At 48.4% G+C, this 19,720-nt stretch overlaps 2 protein-coding genes across 6 annotated transcripts in view; both read left to right on the forward strand.

The window, feature by feature from the left end:
- The first annotated feature begins 732 nt into the window (after nt 1-732).
- On the forward strand, nt 733-9,148 carry RAD51D (RAD51 paralog D). Of its 3 annotated transcripts, none has more exons than XM_074890219.1 (11): nt 733-759; nt 1,298-1,431; nt 2,650-2,711; nt 2,865-2,983; nt 3,753-3,834; nt 3,949-4,083; nt 4,514-4,609; nt 4,779-4,869; nt 5,726-5,796; nt 6,753-6,920; nt 7,633-9,148. In XM_074890219.1, exons 2-11 carry the CDS (start codon nt 1,350-1,352, stop codon nt 7,714-7,716), a joined length of 990 nt encoding a protein of 329 aa, XP_074746320.1. In that variant the 5' UTR covers nt 733-759; nt 1,298-1,349; the 3' UTR covers nt 7,717-9,148. The 3 variants fall into 3 exon arrangements, with proteins under 3 accessions (XP_074746320.1, XP_074746319.1, XP_074746321.1); XM_074890218.1 differs by lacking the exon at nt 733-759 and adding an exon at nt 983-1,062; XM_074890220.1 differs by lacking the exons at nt 733-759; nt 6,753-6,920; nt 7,633-9,148 and adding an exon at nt 5,968-6,744 and having other exon boundaries at nt 1,069-1,431.
- A 1,657-nt stretch (nt 9,149-10,805) lies between these two features.
- RFFL (ring finger and FYVE like domain containing E3 ubiquitin protein ligase) overlaps nt 10,806-19,720 on the forward strand; it is a 30,558-nt gene continuing 21,643 nt past the window's right edge. Inside the window, exons 1-2 of one of the 3 annotated variants that reach the window (XM_074890271.1) lie at nt 10,806-10,912; nt 14,487-14,597. In XM_074890271.1, the coding sequence (XP_074746372.1) occupies nt 14,570-14,597 (28 nt within the window). In that variant the 5' untranslated portion in view covers nt 10,806-10,912; nt 14,487-14,569. The remainder of the gene's footprint in view (nt 10,913-14,486; nt 14,598-19,720) is intronic. The other 2 variants (XM_074890272.1, XM_074890273.1) reach the window with 2 other exon arrangements.

A 19,720-nucleotide genomic window follows, 5' to 3' on the forward strand; every position in this document is an offset into this window, starting at 1 on the left:
TATTTTCTTGACTCCAGCTCCTGAGCAGGCTCTGGTTCTCCCAGGTGCTCTCCAGTGTCCCTGCTGGTATCAGGCTGTGCTGTGAGCTTAAGACCCTCGTTTGCCCTTCCAGGAGCACCCTTGGGTGCTAGCAGCAGGAGAGGTTTTTCCTTGCTGGGGCCAGAGAGGAGGGGGAAGGCTTTGGGGGGCTGTTTGCAGGCAGGATGGGGAGGCTCTGATGCCTGCAAGCAGTTGGTGCTAATTGCTGTCAGGGGCCTCAGACAAGAACGCACCCAAGGACATAATTTTTGCCACTGTGATGGGTTCCTCCGGAACAGGGCAGAGAAACCAACAGACACCTGCGGGAGCCAAAGATAAGAAAGCTGAGAAACTTTACAGACAGAGCAATGAGCCAAGACAAGATCTTGTATGAAAAAAGACTCAGAGTTCATGGAAAGGACGCTGAGAGACACCTCTTGAACAACCACTAGGGACCACCGCAGACCCCCGAAAACCCCCGTGGAAGCCCCTCACAGACCCTTCCCCAAATTTTAGTACGCTCGCACAATGTATTAACATATGCATTAGATTCTCTGGGAATAGGTGTGTACTTCTCGGAAATTACATGAATATTATTTTTTTAATTGTATACAATAAGTGTGCCTTTGTGTTTCCGCATCCCGTCGGGTGGGGGGATTCCCCCGTGCCCCCAGCGCTGCAGTACAGACGCCTGCCCTTCTAAAACTAAGGCTTAGAGGGTTCTTTAAGCCCGGATTTACGGTAACAGCCCGTTTGCTCGCAGAGTCTTTGCCGGGCCCGGCGGAGGCCGAGGGCAGGAAAACCCTGCGCGGCCCCTCGGGGGCGGCTGGCGGTGGCCCCGGGGGGGCTGGCGGTGGCTCGGGGGGGGGGGGCTGGGGGGGCGTGGGCTGGAGCCCGTGCAGCCGCGATTGGGGTGCAGATACGAGCCCTGCCCGGCTCTTCCGCTGCCGGCAGGAAGCAGGAAGGGCCCGGGCCGGGGGCTGGGGCCAGGACCCCGGGCCAGCCCAGTTTCGGGTGCCCGGGGGGGCAGGGGGTGCATCTGGGGTACGTAGGGCGGTGAGGACGGGGTGGGAAACTCATCGTGGGGCCTGTCAGCCCCGAAGGGCTCCGCTGGAGGATGCGGCCCGCGAGCTGCTGGCGGAGCTGTTTGATTTGGGGCTGTTTGGTCCTAAAGGGAAACTAAACACTCGCCGTGATTCCTCCCCAGCGTGTGTAGCTTCAGGGCCGGGCACGGCCCCTGCCAGGACGGTGCCACATCCACTCTCCATCTCCGCCGCAGGTCTCCTCTCCTCTGCCGGCCCCGCCACTCCGTCCTGGGGGTGGCCGAGGACATGGTGGTCCTGCGGGCTGGGCTCTGCCCTGGCCTCACCGAAGAGATGATCCAGCTTCTCAGGGCGAGCGGCGTCAGGACGGGTAACGGGGCGGCAGCGGGGTCTCGGCTTGGGGAACGCCATCCCCTCATCGCGGTGGCACCTCCTCTCCTCCAGGACCCATCTGCCAGCCTGGGTGGTCTGGGCAGTGGGACAGCCCCTGGAAAACATCCTCTGTGGCTTTGGCTTCCAGCCCAGAAGCTGCAGTGGGGAGTTTTCTTAGAGCCCCATAGTGAAAGGGAGGGTGGGCGCAGGTTGTCTGCCATGACCGCAGGAGCCTGGGGGGCTGCGGCTCCAGGCCCTGTGCCCGCATCACCCCCACCCTGGCAGGGTGCTGGTGGTGCAATATCCCTCCTGTGTCCTCCTTGCTGGATGTCTTCTGGGTCCCCCTGGGTGGATATGATGAGTCAGGAGTTCTCTCTAGGAGCAGGAGAGTGTTAGGATGGGGAGTGTTAGGGATCTCTGCAGAGGCTCTTTGAGCGATGATCAATTACGGCTTTTAGAAGGTATTTCGGGATGGTTTGTGCATTTTTCCCTCTGAAAAATGCACTGGCTCCTGGCACACTGCACCCTGGGCACCTGCTCTTGGGGAGGAAGGAAAAGACTTCAGGTGGATTTTTTACTTGCTCTGAGAAACTGGGTTAGAGCTGAGAAAAACACCATGTTATTCTTGTTAAATGGAGTCTGTGAGATCCCGTGGGTGCTGGAGCCAAGGATGTTGTAATCTTTGTTTTCCCGATGAGAAAATTGTTTTGCTGGGTTTTTTTCAACCCATAACATACACATCTATCTGAAAAAATGGATCTTGGAGTGGTTCCTGAGAGCAGAGATGGGGCCACTAGTTCTTCTAATTTCTGTGGCTTTAGCCCTTCCTGACATACTCAGGGCTGGCACTTTGGGTCAGTCACTAGTCCCCTGAGACCGTGGCACACTGGCAGAAAGAGACTCTTTTGACTGGCCCCAGCTATGAAATGGCGCTGGGCAGCTCTTGAGCAAAACAGAAGATTTTTACCAGCTTCTCTCCCTGGTCTGTTTTGCAAGAAACAATTTGTTTTGCAGTGGGCGATGGGGCCATCTTGGAGGAATAACCCCAATACTCCATTTTGTGGGGCATCCTGCTCATCCACATGAACTGTTGGCAGAAGGCACAGACATTTTGCCTGTTGGTACAGCCAGATTTTGTCTAAGCTGGTTGTCTCGTTGGTGTGTGTGATCTGTCCAGGTTTGTCATCTAACTTCTTGTCCCTCATGTTATTTGCAGTGGTAGACTTTGTGTCATCAGACCTGGAGGACATTGCCCAGAAGTGTTCCCTGTCTTACAAGGTAATGGGTGACTCCTAAATTCTGGCACATTAACGGGGAGCTCAGAGCTGTTCAGCTCATGGCTCAGATGGGCTTGTTTGGGGGAACCTTCTGCAGCAGATGTTGGCCCTGGACTTCCTCAGTCCCGTTTCCAGAAATCTCTCTGCCCACCAGGCGCTGGTTGCAGTGAGACGTGTGCTCCTGGCCCAGTTCTCTGCCTTCCCCACCAACGGAGCAGACCTCTATGAGGAGCTCAAGAGCTCCACAGCCATCCTGCCCACTGGGAGCCCAAGGTGGGTGCATCACCTGGCAAGCCAGCGGGTCTGCCTGGGGCTGGGCTTGCTGCCAAAGGCCATGGTTGCCCAGTGCAGGATTTGGATTTCAGTGTGGTGATGCCCTGAGCAGACCCAGTGGTGTCCAGACCATCCCCAGCAGCTGTTTTAAAAACTTACAGCCGTGGCCTGGCTGTGCCTTTTGTGAGCAAGAGATGATTATTCTTCGTGTCCTGTGGCTGCAAAGCCAGCTGGTCTGTGTCCCTTGAGGGAATGACACTGCTGTTGTCCTTGCGAGAGCCTGCACGCCTTTTGGGAGGTGGTTGTGTGTCTCACTTTAGACTAGACAACATGATGTCTTCAGCCTCTCCCCTGAGGGCTCCAGAGAGGAGGGTCATGGATCTGGGAAGACTGTTGAGTGATGATGGTCCAAATTGTCTAGATCAGGCATGGAAATGAGTTACTCTATTGCATGACCTTATTTTTTCTTTTCCCCTGTCTCCTCCCTGGGTTGTTACAGTGACTCTACAGAGAAACCCTGAGTATTCAGCTCCCAGGACCATAGCTCATCTCCATCTCAGGACTGTCCTCTTGTAGCCCCCACACTGCAGATCTGTTGTTGTCCACAATGTGCAGAGGGAAGATGGGAGGGAAGGGGCAGAGCCTGAGGTGCTTGTCTGCATTTGGGAAGGGGACTCTAGGGACAAATATCTGGGGACTGCTGCTTCCTGATGCCCCTGCCATTCTGCTGAAGGGGTGTTGATAATCCCACCTTGTGTTCAACCCATAGCCTGGACCAGCTGCTGGACTCCGGGCTGTACACAGGGGAGGTGACAGAGCTCATGGGAGCACCGGGCAGTGGGAAGACACAGGTGAGTGGGACGGAGGAGAGGGGAGAGGACCTCAAGGCTGAAGATGATGCCTTTGGGCATGTGAAGCAGAGGGACCTGGGAGTGCTGGCTGACACCCTGTCCCTCCCTTTCCAGGTGTGTCTGGGCATTGTGGCCAGTGTGTCTCTAGGCCTCAAGCAGCACGTCCTGTTTCTCGACTCCACAGGGGGGTTCACTGCCTCCCGTCTCTACCAGATGCTTCAAGCCCAGGCAGAGGACAAGGAAGAGCAGGCAAGTTCCCCTGGAGCTGGTCCCTCCACTTGCCCTAAAACTGTCTTGGCTCTTGCCTGCAGACAACCCCCAAAGATGGTTTGTCTGTCCAACTCTGCCTTTGTCCCCATGGGCTTTATTGGGTCCAAACTCTTTCTCTCATGGCCCGGCAGGTGCTGTGCTCAGGGACAGACACTGCACTTTCTTTTTTTTCTTGGGGAGAAGGGGAAGCTTTGCTGTAGTTGCTCACACTTTCACTCCCTGAGCTCAGTCTGCTTGCTTCCTCCATGGGACAACAGTGTTCATGGGGTGGAGGCAAACATGGAAGAAAGAAGGGTCCCTGGCTCCATGGCATGCTATAAATGCAAAGAGCTGGTAGCAACTGGGGCAGGAGGAATATAACAAGTCCTGGAGGGGGTAAGGCTGTTGGTGATGCTGCTTTGTGCCGCAGCTGGAGGCTCTGCAGCGGATTCAGGTGGTTCGTGTGTTCAACATCTATGAAATGCTGAGTGCATTGCAGGAGCTGCGGGATCGCCTCTCCCAGCAGGTAGGAGCGAGGGTCTGGGCCCCTCTCCCTTCCCCAGAACTACAAGGAGGGTAGTAGGGCTTGTGCACCTGACGAGTGACACCAGATAACCCTGTCCTGGGGACATTTGAACCTCTGTGCAGCTCAAGACCTCCAAAACTGCTGGATTTGTGACTCCACCTTCTTTCAGGTCATGAGCTCCGTGGGGCCTCTCAAGATTGTGGTGATTGACTCTGTCTCAGCTGTGATTTACCCGCTGCTGGGTGGCAAACAGTCAGAGGGTGAGCTGCTTCGTCAGGATGTGCCATGAGGATGCAGACCTCTCTGCTTGTCCTGAAGAGCATCTTCCTCCCATGTGTGCTGTGCCTGGGGCTGGGGCAGGACGGATGTGGGTGCAACTGCTCCCAGCTTTTTCTTTGCAACTGGATAAAAGGGGAGTCTGTTTGCAGTGTTATTGGCAAACATTCAAGCTGGCTGTGGCCATGCAAGTTCATGTTGGTGGTCTGAAACCTAGCTGGGGAACAGAGGAGGCACTGAACTGTTTGCCCACAGATTAAAACTTCTGCTTACAGTGTCACAGATACATCGTGGTTGCTGGCACATTTTGCAAAGCTCCCCCGAGTCTCTTTCTGCCAGAAAGGACCATAAATCAGGAGTGAGGGGCTTCTTGCTGGCTGAGATACCAAGGAGGCCCTTCAAACACCTTCCAGAGGGTCTTGCACACCTGGGTGACAGGCAGTGCTATCACAGAAGGTCCTCTCACAGCCATAGACTGTAGGAAGCTGTGAGCTGGAGAGATGGGTCTTGTGCCCGTTAAATCAACCTGGCCAGCTTTGTCTGGAGCTCCTGGTGCTTTTGTAGGGTTTTTTGGCCTCAGGCCTTCAAAGATGGGAAAGGAAGGGGTGGGACAACTCGGGGATTGGTCTGTCCATGCCACATCCATTCGGCCAAGGTGCTCTGGAGTGTGCAGGTGCAATGGGTACATTGGGGTGCTGGTAAGGGAAATGGGTTGAAGGTGACCCTGAACACCAGCACTGGCACTAAATCTGGTGGTCATGCAAATCTAGATGTCACCTGCTTCCGAGATGCACTTTGAGGGTTGATCTGCAAACACCCAAATGCTTTGTCCTCCTCCAGGTTTGGCCATCATGATGCAGCTAGCCAGGGAGCTGAAGACACTGGCCAGGGAGTTCAGCCTTGCTGTTGTGGTGAGTGTTGCTGTGCCTTGTCATTTGTGTGCTGGCACGTGCCATGGTGAGGAGCCCTGGAGAAGCCTTGGAGTCCCGGGGAAGGGGAGGACCCTAATCCCAGCTAGGCAGGAGCAAGAGGCCTGCATCCCATGGTGCTCTGCTCCCTGACATAGCTCTGCTTCTCTGCAGCCTGCAGATGTCTTGTTCCAGCAAGTGTGGAGCAAGAACAGGGCTGACTTGCTGCCTGCTTTTATTGCTGTCCTCAGCCAACATAGCATTCACTCGATTGAGCAAGGTAGAGTTAAGTACAGACAGATTGAAAGGTTGGTTGTATTTATTTTTGGTAGAACACCATTCATTTAAGGGGCTGGCTAGCTCACTAAGTAACTTCTTGATTAGTTACCTTGCAGGAACTGCAGGGCCTTGCATCATCCAGAAGGAGCTGGGGACTGGAAGAGGCCCTGCTCTAGTCTTCCCCAGCTCTTGGCCAAGCAATTGCATTTGCTTCAGTGCACCCAGACAGGTTGCTGAGACCACAGTTAATGTGTTTGAATTGGGAAGGCCACAAGAGAAAATGGTAATCTGCTGAACCTGGCACTGGAAGGCATTGAGACAGTCCTGTCCTTTGCTCTGATTAGCAATAAAGTGACAAGGATGGGGTGCCTGGAAGGACGCTTGGAAGGCTCCAAGTTAAATTTTGCAGGTGGCTTTGGCACCAGGAGTCACTGCAGCTTGTAAAGTACATGGCTGTCAGCACACAGTGTCTGATGTTACCTGAGTATGTGTCTGGGACAGTTGCATGGGTTATGTTTAGAGGGGATGGTGTGGGTGTGCCAAGAAGAAGGGCTCAGGATGGAGAAGAAAAAACTTCATAGAAGTAGAGTCTGGCCATTTTCTCCTGGTGATCTCCAGTGTTTTGTTACACTGAGTGGCACAGCTTTTCTTGGGCACTGACAAGCCTGTTTGTGCTGCAGGTGACAAACCAGGTGATAAGGGACAGCAGCACCAGCTCACTGAAGCCAGCCCTCGGCCGCTCCTGGAGTTTCGTTCCCAGCACCCGAGTGCTGCTGGAGAGCAAAGAAGCCACCTGGGAGAAAGCCACCACGCAGCGCGTCGCTTCCTTGGCAAAGTCATCCCGGCAGGTGAGGCTCCCTGGACCGGTCCCTCTGGGAATGGAGAAGAAGCTGCGTGATGTGGACCTGGCTTTGGAGCAGAGGATGGCTCCTGCTGGGGGTAGGGCAGGATCAGGCCTCACTGGGTGACCTGTGGCAATGGGAGAGGAGCAAATGCAGCCTGGTCGCGTGCTGTGGAAGAGAAGAGCATCTGTTCCCAACAGCCTGAGCTTGTATTTGTAGGCATGTTAAAGGAGTGGCACCACTTCCAATCCAGGTCATTGTGTTCCTTGTGCTTGTCTCGCTCTCCTGATCGCGTGTGGGCAGTGAGGATCCCGCAGAGCTGGCTCAGACACCTGCAGAGAGGTGACTTTGGCTTGAATCCTGCCTACCTATGGGGCAGCGCTGCCTGAGCCTCCCAGCCCTGAGCTCGCTCCGCAGCCTGATCCAAATGGGTTTGGATGTGGTGGTGTGCTGGGCAGCGAAACGCATCCTGGATGTGCTAGATAATAGTGTGTCCGGGGATATCTTGGAGCAAGATGTTATTTCTTTACTAAATTGCATTCTCCATTTGTAATTCTGTGTTCAGCAGACCCAGTTAAAATGAGAGCACCAGCAGAAAGAAATTCTCAGGGGGATGTAATTGGGGATTTTTGGTTCTGGGGCAGGTGGAGCGATGTACAGGTTTGCCCCTGGAGTCCCAGTGGTGTGAGGTTAAGCTCCTCTCTGTTTCTCCTTGCAGCCAACAGGGATACAGGTAGAGGTGGATATTGGAAACAGTCATGTGCAGGAGCTGAGTCCAGCAACACCTACGCAGGGTTTCTGATGCAGGTGGAAAAGCAAATGTCAAGGTCCAGGAGAGCTGCAAAAAAGGCAGGCAAGCACGATGAAGGTTTTACAGACTGCCTCAGAGTCCTGCAGCCTGGGAAGGACCAACATGAAGAAACTCTTGTTCGTCTGTGCTGGGGAGAAAATGAGTGTGGGGTTCCCCAGAGATCTCCTTGCCTCAGCAGATGCAGCCCACAGTGGGCAGCATGACAACCAGGTCCTCTCTGCTGCAGGCTTGTCTTCAACCAGCAGAGCCAGCCTTGTTCTAAAGTGTTGGTTTGGGACCAGCTGGCACGTCCCTGCACAAGCCCATGACTTCTCGTGGTGGGTTTGTTCCCCCCATAACTCCCTGCCCACAGGTCCCAGAGCTCTGATCCTCCTTGACCAGCCCACAGTGGTCTTGATTCAGAAATAAAAACAAGATGTTGCCCACTGCTGTGGTTGTTGAGAGCTAGAATTCAATTAATGGTGACTGCTGTTAACTAAAATGTTGAGGTTTAGTCCCTAGCCACTGGGGTGGGACAGGCTGTCGATGAGCTGGGATGTAATTGGTTGCTTGATCTGACTTTCTCCCCAGAGTACTCCAGACCCTGTGGGGAGCCGCTGGTATTTTTGGGGCATTACTGTGTTGCATAAAGAATTGCTATTAATTGATGGTTATCATCTGGATCAGCTGGGGTGGATGAGTCCTGACTGACATCAGCTGGCCCTGCTGATGCTCAAGGACCTACTCGATTGCATGTGGTGAAGTTTAAAATAATCTCTCCTTGCTCCTGTGCTTTTCAGCTGCTTTTGCCTGCTTTGGGCAACCTCCTGGGTGCTCCTGCAGTGCCAGGGAGGAGATGGGAGACTGTGATGGATCATGGCCTCTTGATCCCGCATGTCTTAGACACCCTCATCTTCTGCTTAATAAGAAGCCTCCTTGGCAAGCGAGCTGAGCTATGGCTTGCACTTCTAAGGCTGCTGATGTAGATTGTGGGGGCTGGGACTCATCAGGGTGTGCTTGTTAAAATAATAACACAGCAGTACAGCTTCTGGAGCCCTCTAAGGCTCTGCTGCGCAAAGAGGACTCTGATTTTGCCAGAATTTGGGTGCTAATTTCTTCAGAGTAGACATACCACTGTACAGCCCTGTATTCCTGGGCAAATAGCTGGTGTAGAGAAGGGGCAGCTAAAAGGGGTATGTGAATGCACATGTTGGTTTCCCAGAGGCAGTGCCAGGTCTCAGCACAGATCTTTGTTTTGCACATCTGTCAGAGCCATGCTTCCTGTGAAACTGAGCTCCTGGTGCTCCGAGGGCTGTGATTTATGAGGCAGGTCCCACCCCACTCGCTCCCAGCAAGTCCTGCCCAAAGAAGGGAACATCCCAAAGCAACATGAGCTATACCACTAAACTGTTTTCAATAAAAATAAATGTATTTTAAAGTTGCATATTTATTTGCATTTCTGGCTTTTCCAAGCTTGGGAGGGGAGGTTTGGCCCCTGGAGTTGCAGCCTGGCTGCTTGGGGCAAGGAGGAGGATGGTTTTCCTGTCTGCTGGAGACCTGTGCTGATGGGGCTGGTCCTTACAAGCAGAAAATTTAGCTGCTTGTGTCTCTTGAAGCTGTGAATAAAGAGCTGGCACACACAAATTTCAACCAAAACTCTGCAGTACTATTTTATCTCTGTTCCTGAGGTTCTGTAGGGGAAGCAAAGCTCTTGCAGGGGAGTGTGGAGCGGGGGAGAAGCCAAACAGAAACCTCTTTGGTTATATTTGAACCAAGGGGGCTTTCTCACTGTCTCCTCTCCCAAACTAGCAGGAGGATGAGATGGGGAACAGCCTCCTTTGAACTCTGCATCAGCCTTGGTGTGAGACCAGCCATGTGCCCAGTGTGCATCTTTGCTGTGGCCTCCAGGAAATGACAGAAGAAACTCCACTCTTGCACTTAGTCATGGGGGAGCAGTCATGGGACAGTGATTCAACCGGGACAGTGCCAGTCAGTTGGGAAGAGACCAGTGAAAGGCGAGGACACACAGGCTGCGCTCCTCCAAAGCTACCCATCCCAGGCTTTCCAGTATAGCTGTCACCTGGGGGGATTTCCTCTCCTTGGCAATCAGCTAATTGCAGCTGTGGGAGTTTTACAACTGCTTGGGAAACACCTGGATAGGTCAGGGAGGACGGTGTGATATGGGGCACAGCTGAGCTTCGGGTGGCAACTCCTCTGCTCCTCTCCTCACTGCTGAGGTAGGCAGCACGTGTGTGAGGTGATGGTGGTGTCTTGAATTTCTGGCTGCGTGGTCACAGGGAAGGTGTTGCTGTGGGTGCTGGTTATTGCTCGATGTGGGGACGGCAGAAGGGTTCAGGCTGTGGGAATCTATTACCCAATCTGGAAAAACTTGACTTCTTACTCAAGCTGATTTGCCCTAAATTTGCATAGTAAAATTAGGCTGAAAAGAGTTTCTGACCTAAATATCTGAATTCAGCTTTTCTCCTCCATGCTCAGACAGGCGTTTCTCCAACGCAGAGCCTGGCTGTGCCAGCGCACATGGGATCGTCCCCTCTCCCTGCTCCTTCCCATCGCCTGAATCAGCTGGAAAACGGTGGGAAAGGCTGGAGTGGGGTGATAAAACTCATCCCAGGGCAGACAGGGCACCCCTTGTCCTAAGCAGTGGGGATTCCTTTTGGCACTGAGGGCACAGTTGTGCTTGAGATGTATAAAATACATAAGCGTGTGTTTATGTGTATTGTGTGCGTATATGTACATATGGTGGTGTGTGTACATGTCTGTGTATATATGGGGGTGTACATATATCTACGTATGGGTGTACCTGTGTGTATATGTGTGCTTCCCGCGAACGCAGCTAAGCTCCCTGCACGCAGCAGAAACTCCTCCGAAGCAAAGAGGGACCCCCCCCAGCACCCCGCCGCCCGTCAGGGGTCTCGAACCCGCGGGCTGGGCTCCGCCTCTCCCCGCGGGCGGCGCTGCCCTCTCGGCTTCCTGAGGGCGCTCGGGGAGCCGCCGCGCCGCCAGGGGGCGCGGGCCGCCCGGGCCTGTCCAGCCGCCGCTCGCTGGCCGCCGCTCTGGCCGGTGTCTCGGTGGCTCCCGCCGCCGCGGTGGGCAGTTGCCATAGCGCTGCTGCCGCCGCGCCCAGCGGAGGGTCGGGGCTGAGCCCGGCCCGCCGCCCTCTCCGGGACGGGGCTGCCGAAGGAGGCAGGTGAGGGGGTTGGGGCGCTGCTAGTGTTTGGGGGGGCTGCTAGGGATTTTTTTTGGGGGGGGGAGGGCGCCAGGTTGAGGGGTTGCGTGAGGACTTTGGGGGGGGTACGAGGGTTTGGGGGGTGTGGGGCGGTGAGGGAGGTGCTGCCGTTAGGGGGGCGTGGGGCGGCGAGGGGGCTGCCAGGGCTTGGGGGGTGTGGGGCAGTGGGGGTGCTGACAGAGTAGGGAGGGTGCGTGTGGTAATGGGGGGGCTGCGAGGCGGTGGGGTGGCCTCTGAGGGCTGTCGAGGGGCTGAGGGGTGGGGGAACCGCTGTGGACTGGGGGGCTTGTGAAGCGTGGGGGGACATGGAGCAGGAGGGGGCTGCCGGGGCTTGGGGGGCACGGGGCAGGGTGAATGGGGCTGCTCAGCCCGGGGCTGGCAGGGGGACAGGGAGAGGCGGACAGGGAGAGGCTGGCAGGGGGCTGCGAGCGCCCGGGTTGTAGTTTTGGGGAGACGGGTGAAGAGGCTCCCTCCCAGGGAGCACTTGCAGGGTTTCCCGAACGAGGGTGGGTGGGACTCGAGTACAGTTTCTTTACTCTTGTTTAGGAAGCAGCGTTCAGAAACTCTTTCCTTTCCTGAGTTATGCTCCCAAAGGCACTCTGAGGTTTAGTAGGTTATTCTGCTCAAAATGCTACGAGAACTGAGGAATTCTGGCTACGTGCCAGCCCTCAGTACAGCTCGTTGCATTTTAACATGTCTGAGGTACTGATTTGTTTGGTACGGTGGTAGTCACCCTAGGGTGGGAGATGCTTCCTTGGTGGCAAGGACCCAAGTTATTTTCTTAATGAGGAACTCTGCCCCGCTTCTGCTCAAAATCGGGGTCATAAGCCAAAGTGAAAGCTGTGCAAGTCCTTCCTTTGCCACAGAAGGCAAAGGAGTTCAGAAGATAAAAGTACTCAAGTGTTCTCCAGAACAGTTTGTTCCTGTAAACTGGTCAAGGTGTTTCCTGTGGAGAAAGTGTTGACACATCATCAAATTGGTTTCTTACCAGTATTGCCGTATGTGATTGCAGGTTAATAAATGTAAACTCTCAGCAGGGCGAACATGCACGCAGTCCAGCCTGAGCCTTTACAGATCAGGGACTTGACAAAACAGCTAAGGATGAATGTGCTCAATGTTACAACTGTATGATAAATAAGCTGTTGCACTTGATAGTTCCACGTGTTTTCAAACACTGTGAGGATGGCCAGGCTTAGACACTGTAGAGATAAGCATAATATTGAAGTGTAGATAGGAATGGTTTAGTTTTATGGTTCTTTGACTAAGATATGCTCAGGGTAATGTTTAATTTGATGAGAAATAAAAAGGTTTTGTTTACGTGTTTTCTTTGAGCTCACTTCCTCCTCTCTGACGCAGAACGTATCTTCCGTGGGTAGCACAGGAGGTCTTGAACGTTGTTTTTGGAGAACTGTTTCACGGCAGCGTAGAAACTTGTGGCAGTTTTCTGCTCTCTCTAATCTAATGATGGAATTCGGAAAAAACTTCGTGGAGAACTAAAAAAAGGATTTTATAAATCCATTTCATTCGGATGGGAAATGACAGGTGCATTATAAGTTGGCATTTTTTGTGTGTTTACATTGTAGTGGGTTGTATTTCAAAACTTTTGTATTATTTTAGTACATTTGTGTTGGTTTTGTCTATGAAATGCATTTAATATTTTAAGATAAATGATCATTAAAACGTATACATTATTGCATGAAACAGAGTATTAACCCTTTGTCATTTCCACTGTTACCTTGTTTTTTCAGAGCCTAGAAGTGGAACAGAAATCTGTGAGCTTTAAATGTTCTTTCTTACAAATTCCAGATCCTTGCATTTACCTACCACCACCCATCAAATATTGTTATCTCCTTGACACGTTTCGCGTTCACAGTGATGGGGAGGGGAATCATTCTTTGTAAATGTAGTTGCTTTTGGTAGAACAATTGGGTCTAATGAAACAACAATTTGGCTATTGTGTTTTCCAGTACGGGCCATTCGCTCTGCCTGTGTGAATCCCGGTGCAGTTACCTGGCTGCAGTACTCTGTTTCCATATCCACTCTGCTGGTAGCAACTGAACTTTTAATTAAAAGCTGATTGCCTTGACATTGGTGCTCATGTGTTGATGCTTAATTGCTCAATTTTTTTCTGAATCGGATTAGTTTTTAAGTAATCATTTATGTATTGTGGTTAATTGTAGGGTAGAAATAGTAGGCTGACTTTCAGTGAGGCTTAGTCTTTCTTGTTGGCTGGTACATGCGATTGGGCTCTTGGGAGTCAACTTAAAATGCGAGCTGAATGCAGTACTCTGCAATGAGAGTACAAAGGAATAATATATGTCAATTCTATTTTGGGGTTGGTGGTCACTAGTTGAGTTTGACAGGAATTTATCTTCTTTTCTCCAGAGCTTCAGTTTTCTATTTATTGCAGTTGACTTCAGTATGGCTTTGTGTGTGTTGGTTTTTTTTTTTTTGTGTAATTTTCACTTGTTGTTACACAGCTTTGTACCATGGTTTGTTGTTTATAACAATTTAGAGAGATTGTAAACTCTTTGATCAGGCTGGAGCGGGATTTGAGTTGAATTGCCAGTGCTATATGTAGAAGGGTTATTAAAACTTGTGCTTTAGACTTTGACCCAGCTTTTGCATGGTGGAAGGGTGTAAGCAGATTTTCAGGCAGTCATCTGCTGTGGTCTTCTTGTATCTGTGTGTCTGCCTCTGACTCACCTAGACCTGTGCGGGAGGCAGGCTATAGAGCTAGACAGGCCGTGTGTCTGAGCCAGTGCTGCGGCTTTGTGTCCTCATGTCTAGCTAGATAAAATGCTGTCCTCATCTAGTGTGTGTTGGTTTCACTCTAATACATGTAGGAAAAATTGTGTTTAGGTTTAGGCTACCTTCCCATCCCCTATAGGAAGAGTGCATTTTCAGATGTATATAGGGTATCTCAGAGTGTCTCTTCTCTGAAGCCTTTGACCAGTCCCGAGGGATACAGAGCCTGATCCAAAAACTAAGAAATTAGAAAGTATGAATCAAGTACTTGGTGCTTAATAAAACACTTTGCAGGCAGAAGGATAACGTGAGATGCAGATAATTGTGTGCACGTGTCCCTCTTTCGGACACAACTGCATGTGAATGGCTGCTGACCAGGGAAAGGGGACCTGTTGGTATGTGGCAGTAAAACTGAGGGAACTCAGTACTTCTCTATAGTCTGAGCTCTGACTACAAGCACAGCATGGCTTTAAATTACCTGAATATTGCTAGCAGTCTGGTGTGGGCTAAACACTCAAAGATTGATCTAACTTCTCGGGGAAGTGCTATGGTCAGTGCTATGGTAAGGTCTGCTCGGCTGTGAGGACTCTGCTATTTATCTGCCCGCACTTCGTGCTCTGCACTTAAATGTGTTTGTGTGGTGCAAATGTTTCTCCAGCCCTCCCCTGGTTGCCCACTTCTATTGCGAAACCCCAGACAGTCTCCTGATCCCCAAAGTAATTCCAGTCATTAGTCTTGATAGTACCTGCCTGTCCCCATCTCAAACTTGTTTTCCTTCGTTTCCCAGGGACTGTCATTACAGGAAACCAGAAATTAGTACTTTGAACTTGCACCAACTGGCATTCAGGGAGCACAGAACGCTCTGCAGGGATGGATAAGTGTAATCGCTGTTGCACAGGTGGGGAGAATCGCTGAATTCACTGCTGAATTAATGTCAGAACAGAACTTGTCTGCATGCCAGGTCTTTTAACCACCTGCTGGTATGTCCCTCCGCAGTCAACTGTTCAGTCTTCAAAGAACATCGCAAGGTTGAACACTTGCAATTTTCTTTAAGAAAGAGTATGCCTGCCAGATCAAGAATACAAATTTTGTATTAGTTTCTCCCTTCTTTTTCAGCCTATTTCCTCAGAACTGAGAGATGGCTTATTCTAACCTCTGAAAGCCCTTTTTGGCTTTTTAAATTATGTTCCCATAAGGGACTTCCTTTAAAAAGAATTGTTGCTTTCTGAGACACTGTTTATTCTTCTCAGCGTCTGTAAAATTGACAAATTCTTCACATTAATTGCTTTTGAGGTTTTCACTGGACTCTGAAATATTAATTAGGCTTCCTTCTCTAATGCCCTCTGGTTTCTCTGCCAAATAGTCTTGGAATAGGAATTTCCACATTGTATTTCAGTGTAGACTAAAATACTAATTTAACATCAGCTTTTTTTTTATGCTGCCACCTTTTTATTATATTCAGAAGATTGTGGGATATGCTTAAAAGAATATATTTAAGCAGCGTATGCTTTGAACCTTTTAGTTTAGCCTCTAGACTGATATTAAGTGAGATTTTAAACAGGCAAATTTACAAGACTCTCTTTTGGGAGCAGCTTGTTGCATAGTAGCCTCTGCTGTAGAAGGGTAGTTCCTTTGGGCATTATATATTCTGTATATACATGTGGATAATTTCAAATCGTAATGTCACAAGCGGCATCATTGAATCAATGCCACTGACTGTCTGGATGAGCTTATATTGGTTTGGCTTGCTCCCCAAGTGAGTCAGAAACCATGATACTGCATCTGCTGGATGTCCAGACTGAAACTGATGTGATGCCAATTTTTGATGATGTCAAAATACCTTGTTCAGAAAGTAATTGCTGCTGGCGTCAGTGAATGACTTCCACGTTTCATTCACCCAGAGACTTTGAGTTGTTAGAATCACTCAGATGAATAATTTCTCCAGTGTTGTGTTTGAGGACATACTCCGTGAAGTTGCATCATGCATTGATAAGTTTTCTTCCATCAACATGTTGGTGCTTCTTGGGACTTTGCCTGAGCCACAGTTATTTGGAAAACTGCTGAGCAGTGGCGTTCCCGGGAAGGGAGGGTCGGTGAGCTGCAAGTGAATACTCCGCTGCATTATGGTGTTAGAACAATCACAGCTGGGCTGGAACTGCAACTGGTACTGCTGCTCTGTTGCAGTGAGGAATCCCTTCTCTATAGGATTGCCTTTGAATTTGTTTTATGCATATTTTAAAATGGAGCTTTTATTCATCTGGTGGAATAGGTTTCTTTATAGATACTTGGATTTAATGATTTGGAGGACAAACAGGCCCGGGGTTTCCTGAACAGGTTTTAAAAATGACAAATGAATCGTTAAAAGAAGGGAAGTGTTTCTCTCTTTAGATTAACTAACTTACTGAATCCTTAAACCTCTTCCTATATATGCCCTGTATTCTGGGCTAGCAGCAGAGACGGATAAAATGTCAAGCTTGATAGATTGTTGGAACTGTTTTTTGGTAGTTAAACAATAATGAAACTGTTACATGCTTGCAGGGAAACACTGCTCTCTGTGTGCGGACTTCGTCCTGGAGAAAGTTTTATTGTTCCAAAGAAAGGCGATTTCTAAAATGCAGCTTCTGTGGCTAGTCACACAGCTGTCTAAATTACTGGCTGTCTTGAGGCCATTACACAAGCATTACAAAATAGTTTGGAAACAGTTTATTTTTCAGATTCCAAATAAAGCGTAGATTTCAAAGTCCTTTTTGACCGTATCATCAAAATGTAGAAATTGGAGCTGGTGTTTGTATAGAGACCGATTTATGCCCTTGGAGCTCCCTATGCAGGTTTCTTCCAGTCAGAAGCTGATACTTGTGTAATCCATACCTTATGTCTCTCGGATTGAAAGGCTTATCAGTTGTTGCATGTGATCATGTATTTCCTGGTCAGCTTAGTCAAATCGAGTCTGTTGTTGTGCATCTTTTTATTCAAAGGGCTCTCGGGTAAGAGGAGTAAGATCTTGCCTCGTGTAGAAGCGAAGTGAGAGGGAGTTGATCAGGTATTTGATAAAAATAAAGCCAAAATCCTCAACCTTCTTTTTGACAAACTTCTTGTTCCTTCTGTTCCTGTTGTTATTTATACTTCTTGCTTGTTACTTGCTTCTCTGACTGGAAGACAGATCACAGACAGATTTTGCAATGGAAATAACTGACTTAAGAATGTCATGCTGAATGAAGTAAGAAATTCCTGAAAAGAATTGAAATATGTTGTTTAGCTTGCTGCTGGAGCTTCGGAAGGGAATTGCAATGCCTACAGAATGTGCGTAGAGAATGAAGTTGGAATTCAAAGCACCAAGAAATTACTCCCTGTATATAGCAAAGTAATGTGCTTAAAAACAAAGTACTTGCAGCGTTTCTTTTTATCTGCTGATGTCTGCCTTCAGAGAGAAATCCCCAAATAGCTTTATCTGATAGTCACGAGTGGTGCTGATACCATCTCTGAACTCTTCCATGGGTGAAAGCCTATTTAAAGATTTTCAGAAAGTGTATATTTTAGACATAATAAATAGCATGTTTAATACAGGTTTACCATTTTAGTTTGTTCACCTTTTGTTGCGTTAAATGCCATTTGTGTCTCGTTTTCAAACAATGTGTTCAACTGCATATAATGAAGCCTTTTCATACAACAGAATGTAGGCCAAAGCCAAGCCTAATTCATGAAAGGCTTTACTTTGTCTAAGTAAAGGAAGACGATCATTCTTGGAATGAGTCCTGTCTCTTCGTCAGTGTTTTCAAAGTGGTGTTCTGCTCAAAACCTAAGTAACTTGGTAAGATACTGTTATGGAGGCCTAAGCTTGTATTTTTACTTCAGGATGTGGCTCTTAATAATACAAGCTAAGGCTTTTATTGCTCTGTCTGGAATAACAGACGCAAGCTTGAAATTAAATCTGTGGTACATGGTAGCATTTCCTAAAAATTCCCTTAATAAAAACAAATGTGATGAAAGGGATATAAACTATTACTGTACTGTATACTTGACCGATCAGCTTTAATCCTTGATTATGGAGGAAACAGTCTAAAAATATTTATCGAATCTTCTGAACTTTTAAATAAAAAGGAAGTTTTGCAACATTCACAAAAGATTTGAAATCTAAAATCCTAGCTGTTTTTCTAAACAGCAGTTCGATAGCGTGCTGCCTCCTTCAGACATTATTCTTGTCTCGAGTACCAAGAATGTCTGTCTCTTTTTTTTTTTTTAACAAGGCCAGATTTGTCAGTGATGCTTTTTTTAAAGTTAAAATGCCCCATTAAGTAAAAACAACCTTTTTGAGCAATATTTTATTCAGCATGTTACTGTAATTTTCACTATGAACTGCTAAAGAGTTAAAACAAACAAACAAACCCCAGCAAAAAAAGACCAAAAAAACTAACTGGACTTGAATTGTCTTTTGCGCTTGTGTGAAACATAAAGTTGGCCTCAAAATCATCTTGTCTTGTCCTTTATGTGTTTTGTTCTACTGTTAAATTGTTAGGATGCTCTGTAAAAGTGCCAGGAAGTCGTTCACTGTAAGCATTTCTTCACAAAAGTACCCTACTTCTGTGAGCTGTGATAGTTCTCTGAAAGTATTTTAATTCCATTATGAATACAGTATGTGTACGTATGTATGTGTATATATATATGCATACAGTGCTGCTTTGAAAAAATCTAAATACTAACTTGATTCCAGTCCCTGATGAGGTATTACCTGTATTTTGGAAAACTGAGGCACAGAGAATTGAAGTGACCCAGATGCACAGAGCATCTGTAACAGAGCTAGAAACTGAAACCAAAAATCCTCAGCCCAATTGTCCCATATTAATTTATCCCATTACTAATCTGAAAGTAATTACCCAATGGAATTTGTTGAACTTCAGGTCTTTTTTAGAAATAGGAGTAAGTGGTAAGTGATTTTGTGTGTGTGATCAAAAATGGGGCAGTTTCTGCTGACCTATTGAACTGAGAAGAGTTGAACTCAGAATGGAAGAAAGTTCATGTTGATGTTATCAGGTTATTGGTGGAAAAGATTTTGTGTTGCAGGGAGGTTTGTAGTAGCAGAAGTCACGTCCACTTATGCTGAAATGTCAGATAAGTTATTATTTGTTTGGGATCTGAGAACAGAAGTGAAGATGTTTTCTTTAAAATATAAGTGTTCTTTGTTGACAAAGGGCTGTGTGAAAGTACAAGACAGCTTAGTATCTGTTCCCAACTTCCATGATAGTTGGTATGGTTTTTTTCTTAATGCTCCAATGCCAGGATTTAGTCTAATATGAAAATCTTGTCTGTCATTTTACAAAGCAAACAAACCCAGAATGGATAAAAATGCTTCTCCCAGTTACAGAGAAGCAAAATGAAAATGTGGTAATGCCTTTGTACTGCAAAGGTTGAGAAAAAAACCCCAACAAACCCAAGGCAAATTAAAAAAAGCCAAAATGAAATAGATTTATTGGTTTATAAAACCCAATGATTTCTGGAGCACTGACTCATGATGTCTGAATGCTTGGGCTTGCCAAAAGCCGTGAACTGAAATGTGACCCTAGTCTGCTTGTTGGCTTGGGCCATATATGGGAAATTTCCTCTTGATGACAAAGGTAGGGAATCCAGAAGGTGCAGGTCCTTAAAGGCTGTTTGAAGCTTGCACTGTTTGAACCTAGTATCCTCTCAGTCTTTTTAAAAAATATATTTTATACAGGTAGGATCCAACAATGATTTCCTGTTCAGCAATCCTGACTTTGCTTTGGTCAACAGAAACTGCAGCAGTTTTAGGTGAGCTGTGCCTTCGAACAATGCCCTGTTCTACCTCTTTTGGCAGTTCACACAGGTGCTTAAAATGATGCAGAATTTTAATTTTCTGCCATAATATATGTATGGACATGTGACAATAAAGGAAATTTACTTTGGGGGTGTGTGTGTGTGATGGCTTAGTTCCAAGAGACAAACCTTTACTTGTATGGTTTGAACTGACAACGTAGGTAAGCTCCTGTGAGCTCTTGGAGGATCTCC

Source organism: Strix uralensis, chromosome 20, assembly GCF_047716275.1.
Source record: "Strix uralensis isolate ZFMK-TIS-50842 chromosome 20, bStrUra1, whole genome shotgun sequence".
NCBI lineage: Eukaryota > Metazoa > Chordata > Aves > Strigiformes > Strigidae > Strix > Strix uralensis.

Excerpts from the sequence above, each read along its gene's own strand:
- RAD51D (XM_074890219.1), top strand. The coding sequence starts at position 1,350 with ATGGTGGTCCTGCGGGCTGGGCTCTGCCCTGGCCTCACCGAAGAGATG. Across the intron at positions 3,835-3,948 it reads CGGGCAGTGGGAAGACACAG|GTGTGTCTGGGCATTGTGGC; the intron begins GTGAGTGGGACG and ends CTCCCTTTCCAG. Across the intron at positions 4,610-4,778 it reads GGGATCGCCTCTCCCAGCAG|GTCATGAGCTCCGTGGGGCC; the intron begins GTAGGAGCGAGG and ends ACCTTCTTTCAG.